The sequence below is a fragment of the Nansenia antarctica genome (assembly GCF_963989245.1).
Source record: "Nansenia antarctica genome assembly, chromosome: 20".
Lineage (NCBI taxonomy): Eukaryota > Metazoa > Chordata > Actinopteri > Argentiniformes > Microstomatidae > Nansenia > Nansenia antarctica.
In genome coordinates this window covers 21,710,466-21,717,100 of record NC_137693.1, presented here as the reverse complement: position 1 = coordinate 21,717,100, position 6,635 = coordinate 21,710,466, and the positions used below count along the sequence as shown (strand labels likewise).

The window sequence follows — 6,635 nt, the reverse complement described above, 5'->3', positions numbered from 1 at the left end:
TTTCAAGTTGGAATACATTTACTGTACACGGTGGTTACATAGTGCATTAGTGCATTAGTCACGTTATATGTATATATGTATGTACAGTGTATTCATATGCAAATATCCCTTTTGTAAGTATTAAGTAGCAATAATTGTATTCCATTGTAGTTGCATTGTACCTACTTATCTAACTGCATACATTGTTTAAGTGCCAGCTGATTTACTGTGGGATGAAATTGTGTTCCCATGGCAATGAGTGCTTTAATAGTAGGAAGAAGCTTCTCATAGGCACTGATCCAGAACAGGCAACATGTACAGTACCTCAAGTGCAATAGTATATTAGTATTGTTATAGCTATGTTTTATACTGTATATTTCTATGTATTTAGTATTTTGAATTTTGTAACTGTTTTTAAATGTGTTGTTGTACGGCGACCTTGAGTGCCATGAAAGGTGCCTTATAAAATAAATGTATTATTATTATTATTATTATTATTATTATTATTATTATTATTATTATTATTATTGAGTTGAACTCACTTCCTCAGTTGGCTGTCTGGCGCCCCACATGGCTGAACTGGGTACTGTCTCCTATTTGCATCCAGGGTTGATGACAGCTGTGATATGAGAAAAGAGGGTTTTCATTAGACGTATTAATCACACACACAATTCAACAGAGATATCCAGACACTGCCTCATTACACTTTGCAATATCAAGAGTCAAGATTCAAGATGTTTTTTTTTGTCACTCTAGTTATACAAGAACAATCGTGTGAGAGACTTTTGCTGGAGGGGCTCCATTTAGGGTGCATATAAACATTTAATAAATAACCAAGACCTAATCTAACTGCATATAGACAGCTAATAAATAACGTAGACGTCTAGAATATAATAACAAAAGATTAGAGACAAAGGAAAATATTGGAGAAAAAAAAGATAAAACCATTGATATGGTCAATAAAATAATTTTACACTCAAGATATACATTTAGGAAAAAGTTGCACAGGAGTTGGAGAGCACTTGTGTGTGTATGTATGTGTGTGTGTGTGTGTGTGTGTGTGTGTGTGTGTGTGTGTGTGTGCGTGTGTGTGTGTGTGTGTGTGTGTATGTGTGTATGTGCGTGTGTGCCTGTGTGTGGTATGCTTCTATGTGTGGTGTGCGGGGGGGGGGGGGGGGTCGTGTCAGTGTGTTTGTGTGTGTGTGTGTGTGTGTGTGTGTTATCAAGCAGTCTTATGGCCTGGGGGAAAAGCTGCTTTTCAGTCTGTCTGTGTGTGACCTTAGGTTCCTGTACCTTCTGCCCGAGGGTAGCAGGGAGAACAGGCTGTAGTGTGGGTGTGCTGGGTCCTTGATGGCCTTCAGGGACTTCCTGAGGCACCGCGGGTTGTATTAATCCTTCCTGAGGCAGCTCACACCCAGTGATGTGCTGGGCCGTACGCACCGCCCTTCCCAGCGCCTTACTGTCCTTGCTGGTGCAGCGCCACACCAGGTGGAGAAGCAGCTCGTCAGGAAGCTTTCTATGGTGCCAGGGTAGACGTCTTTGAGGATTTCAGGCCTCAGGCCTAATTTCTTTAGACGCCTGAGGCCGTACAATCGCTGTTGGGCCTTCTTTACGATACTTTTGATCTGGCTGGTCCATGTCAGCTCTATATGAATGTTTACCCCTAGGTATTCAAAGTTGTTCACTGTCTCCACCTCTGCGTCATTGATGGTGATTGGGATGTGCGTGCCCGCCTGTAATCCACAATGACGTGCTTGGTCTTGAGGACGTTCGGACGGGAGAGGTGGTTGTCCTGGCACCACTGTTCCAGTGCGGTCACCTCTTCCCTTTAGGCCATCTCATCACTGTGGGAGATCAACCCCAAAACTGCTGTGTCATCCGCAAACTTCACGATGACAATTTGAGGCTTGTGTCGCCACATCCAATCGTGGGTGTAGATGGCATACAGGAGGGGGCTGAGGACACAGCCCTGTGGCACTCCTATGCTGAGGATTAGTGGTGTGTTGAATGATTGTCTATATTCACCAATTCCTTGAGAAAGTCAAGTCTCCAGTCACACAGTTCTGTGTTCAGGCCCAGATCCTTGAGTTTGCTGTCGAGTCTGAAGGGCACTATTGTATTGAACACTGAGCTGTAATCCACAAACAGCATCAGTCAATACTGTTGTTCAGTGGGTACACATTTCCGAGGTGTTACGTTAAGGAAAACAACAGTGCAGTGTGTGTTTGTGTGTGTGTGTGTGTGCGTGTGTGTGTATGTGTGTGTGTGCGTGTGTGTGTGTGTGCACGTGTGTGCGTGTGCGTGTGCGTGTGTGCGTGGTGTGTGTGGTGTACGTGCGTGTGTCTATGAGTGTTTGTGCAAGTGTTTTAAACCATGTCCGCCTGCGTGTGTTAAACTACTGAACATCTGTGTCTGCGGTAAAGGAGAAATAACGCAAAACCATCCCAAAAGTCCTTGACTCAGTTCTGACAGGAGGCCTTACATAACAGCATAACACAGAGAGAAGTTTTAAAGGGAAGAGCAGAACGAGGACTGAGAACACTCCAGCCAGCTTGCTCAAACTGAACAATACTCTCTCTATTTTTATCCCTCTCTCTCTCTCTCGCTCTCTCTCTCTCTCTCTCTCTCTCACTTTTCTCCCTCTTTCTATTTTCAATTCGGCAGATATTCATAGATCATTATTCGATAGTCTGAGAGCTGTTCACGTTGCCAGGGCCTGACTATGACTCATGTATAATAGATGGATCCTCCTCCAGATGCTTACCGTAGCAATTTCTGTCACATATGCGCGCCTCTCGTCGTTAGTTTTATGAAAAGCCTGAAAGAAAGGAAAAGAGAAGGGGGTGAGAGGAGAGGAATTAATGAGTGTATCTGCTGCCCCATTTAACTAAAGATCAGTCTGAATCACCAAAATGTCAGTTTTACTGTGTGCGTGTTTGCTTGCGTGTGTGCGTGTCTGTCTGTCTGTCTGTCTGTCTGTCTGTCTGTTTGCCTGTCTGTCATCTGTTTGTGTGTGGATATCTGTCTGTTGTCTGTGTGTGTGTGTGTGTGTGTGTGTGTGTGTGTGTGTGTGTGCGTGCGTGTGTGTGTGTGCTCTGTGTGTGTTTCAACTTAAGGAGGTCATTTGGGTCTTCAGTGTTAATGAATGAGGGATTTGAACATGGATTATGACTGCTAATACGGTGTGATATTAGCCTTTTTCTCTCACTAATGTGTCACGCTGTTTGCGTGACAGTGAGAACAATAAACAAAGAAAAACACACACACACACCCTTCTCTCCTGTTCGACCCTCAGACGACAGTCTATCAGCTGACTCTGCAGGCCAGACTTATCGCTGGTTAGCAGCTTCAGTCTCTGCCTCAGAGCATCCTGGGAAAGACACACAAGTTATGACTAACAGTCCAACATAAAAACACCTCTGGACATTCTGAGTGGGAAGCAAGCTTTTTACGATTGTGTGTAAAAATGATGTTGCCTCAAATATTGCAAACCAATCAGAGAAACTGCAACTGCAGAACATTTTCTACCCTCTTTTTTGCCACGATGGGGCTACTCCTTAGCTTACAGCATCGTTCTAGCAACTGCTGTTGGTGAAAGTAGTGTTGAGCACATCATGCCATGTAGGAGGATGTTTTTTTACAGTCATAGAGCCTAATGAATAATACAACTAAGTGCCGAGTCACTAACAATGTGTAATGGCTGGAGCAGTATGAGGTCAATGGCACTTAGTGTCACTGCCGAGCACAGAACAGACATTGGGATACTGCTACAAGGTACTGTGGGCCTACGCATGCATCCTCTACACTCTACTGTGGGTACGTCATCCTCGACGACAGTCTGACAGTCTCTCTCCACTCGGTTTTAGTCTCTTGAATCTCTATTCTCCTCGCACGCATTCTTTAGGAGTCACTCTCTCTCTCTCTCTCTCTCTCTCTCTCTCTCTCTCTCTCTCTCTCTCTCTCCCTCTCTCTCGTTATTACGTGTGACTTTCCTATGGTTTGTGTAATCCAGTGATTACTGTGCTCTGATTAAAGGCAGGTTTATACTGTCGACATCAGCAGGAGGATCTAAAGCTGCAGCTGGCAGCAGCTCTGCCTGTCCCTTCACTTCTCTGTTAGTCCCTTCCCCTCTCTCTCTCTCTCTCTCTCTCTCTCTCTCTCTCTCTCTCTCTCTCTCTCCCTCCCCCCCCCCCCCCTTCTCTCTCTCTCTCCTCCCTTCTCTCTCACTGTCTGTATTGTGCATTTGTCTGTGTCTGGCTCTCTCCTTCTGTAGTACGTCTCCTTTACTCCCTCTGCCTGCCCTGTGCTCTCCTCACATCCGCCCTCCTCTCTCTCCCTTTGAAGTTGAAAGAGAACAATAATATGTAGGAAATTGCTTTATTAGGAATAGCCCCTTGAGATATGCTATCTCGTTTTTTCGAGGGGGTCCTATTGCTAATAGGTCCTGATAACAGCAAACAAAACTTCAAGCCAACTGACCCACAACTGCATAAATTAAACTAACAAAGAAAAACCTAATCACATAACATAACATGTGCACTCACCACTGGCATTTGATCATATGACCGTATTGAGGCCAGCCGATCTGCAAAGCAAAACAAATAATACAGGCATAATCTTATCTTGTGTATATGTATGTATGTACAGTGCCTTGCAAAAGTATTCACCCCCCTTGGCTTTTTACCTATTTTATTACATTACAACCTGTAATTTAAACATTTTTTGAATCAGAATTTTATTTGATGAATCTGCACCAAATAGTGTTAGTTTTTAAATGAAATTAGAAATATATATATATATAAAAAGAATTTAAAAAAATAAAGAGCTGAAAATTGGCATGTGCATATTCATATATTCACCCCCTTTGTTATGAAGCCCCTAAAAACTTCTGGTGCAACCAATTACCTTCAGAAGTCACATAATTAGTGAAATGAAGTCCACTTGTATGCAATCTAAGTGTCACATGATCTGTCAGTATATACACACCTTTTCTGAAAGGCCCCAGAGGCTGCAACACCTAAGCAAGAGGCACCACCAACCAAACACTGCCATGAAGACCAAGGAACTCTCCAAACAAGTCCGAGACAAAGTTGTTGAGAAGTACAAGTCAGGGTTGATTACAGGTTGTAATGTAATAAAATAGGTAAAAAGCCAAGGGGGGTGAATACTTTTGCAAGGCACTGTATATACATACTGTATATATTATATAACCATGGTGGTAAATGTCCTTCATTTTACCCATGGGGTTTCCCTTTAAATCCTCCAGTCTCTCGTGAACAAGGATGATCTGTCGTTCCAGCTGTCCATTCAACTCCACTTGGGTCTCATATCTGGTCTTCCACTCGTTGCCTGAAGAGTATGATGTATGAAGTAGACATTAGGCTAATGCATTGATTTTATGCAGAGATCTGATGAATAGCCTACACATTTAATGAATTATAAGCCTATAATAAATTGTAGGATTGAATTTGATAGGATTGAATTTGATAGGCTTGAATTTGAAGACTTTTATTGTTGAAAATTATTTGGAAAATGTCCTAATCGATGATAGTTGTTCTGCCAGTGGACTTACCCTCCCCATCAGCACTATGCAGCCTCTCCTCCAGCTCAGACATAGTGGTCCTTAGGTCAGACACGGACTCCTCGAGCATTTCTCTACAAACAGGGGGAAAGAAATTAATATTCTAATCAAAACGGATGATTCGGATGTGGCGATTATTATTATCATTTATAATTATAGCTTGCCTAACAGTTCGTGACGTTAGAATGATAAGGTTCTATCTCAATTTTTAATTAGGTGCCTATTAATGCCTGTGTGGTGTTCTTTTTAAATTGTTGACATTTTTCAGCTAGTAATTCATAAAATACCAAGGCTCCATCTCACAGAACATAATGGAATGTAAAAACGTTGACGCTCAATATCTCTGAACTGCCCTAAACGGAGATAGAACCTTATCATTCTAAGCTCACGAGTTAGGTCTAAACTACTTACTTAATTTCTCTTTCCTGTTCGAGCTCAGACTGCAAACGAGCTAAGTCATATTTACTCATGTCTGTGTCTCCCATATTCTCGTCGTAGTTGCGGTCAACTCTCTAAAGTTAAGTTTGTGCCTCTCGTTTCCCATGGAGACCCCCGTATCCGACGAGGGGTCGGAAGTTAGTTCCGTGTGCTCTGAGCGCTCTCTGCTGTGGAAGCAACGCGTCAGCCGCGCTTTTCTGCATCGGACGATAGGCATATTATGGCATGGCCAAAATATATTATTTCCCCAAATAATTTCTTGATTCTTATTTTAATAATCAGATAATATGTTTATAAATAATGCGGTAATAAATGGGTTAGGATGTGGTAATAACAGTACGTGACGTTAGAATTATAAGGTTCTATCTCAATTTTTGTCAAAATTGAGTTTTTTTTAACATAATCTGATCCATTAGGTGTTTATTAATGTCTGTGTGGTGTTATTTTGAAAATGTTGACATTTTTGAGTTAGTAATTCATAAAATACAAAGGTTCCATCTCACAAAACATAATGGAATGTAAAAACTTTGACGCTCAATATCTCTGAACTACCCTAAACGGAGATAGAACCTTATCATTCTAAGCTCACGAGTAGCCTAATAGGTTGAAAGAACACGTTAAACACTTTCATTGTAAA

General features: G+C 42.1%; 1 protein-coding gene across 1 annotated transcript; it reads right to left on the bottom strand.

Annotated features, from left to right (window-relative positions):
* Positions 1 to 517: 517 nt before the first annotated feature.
* On the bottom strand, positions 518 to 6,045 carry ccdc169 (coiled-coil domain containing 169; the record flags this gene model as incomplete). The annotated part of the gene is made up of 7 exons (XM_080549555.1): positions 518 to 598; positions 2,744 to 2,797; positions 3,251 to 3,349; positions 4,524 to 4,564; positions 5,218 to 5,328; positions 5,552 to 5,634; positions 5,972 to 6,045. The coding sequence occupies 7 exons, from the start codon at positions 6,043 to 6,045 to the stop codon at positions 518 to 520; spliced, it is 543 nt and encodes a 180-aa protein (XP_080405681.1).
* Positions 6,046 to 6,635: the final 590 nt, after the last annotated feature.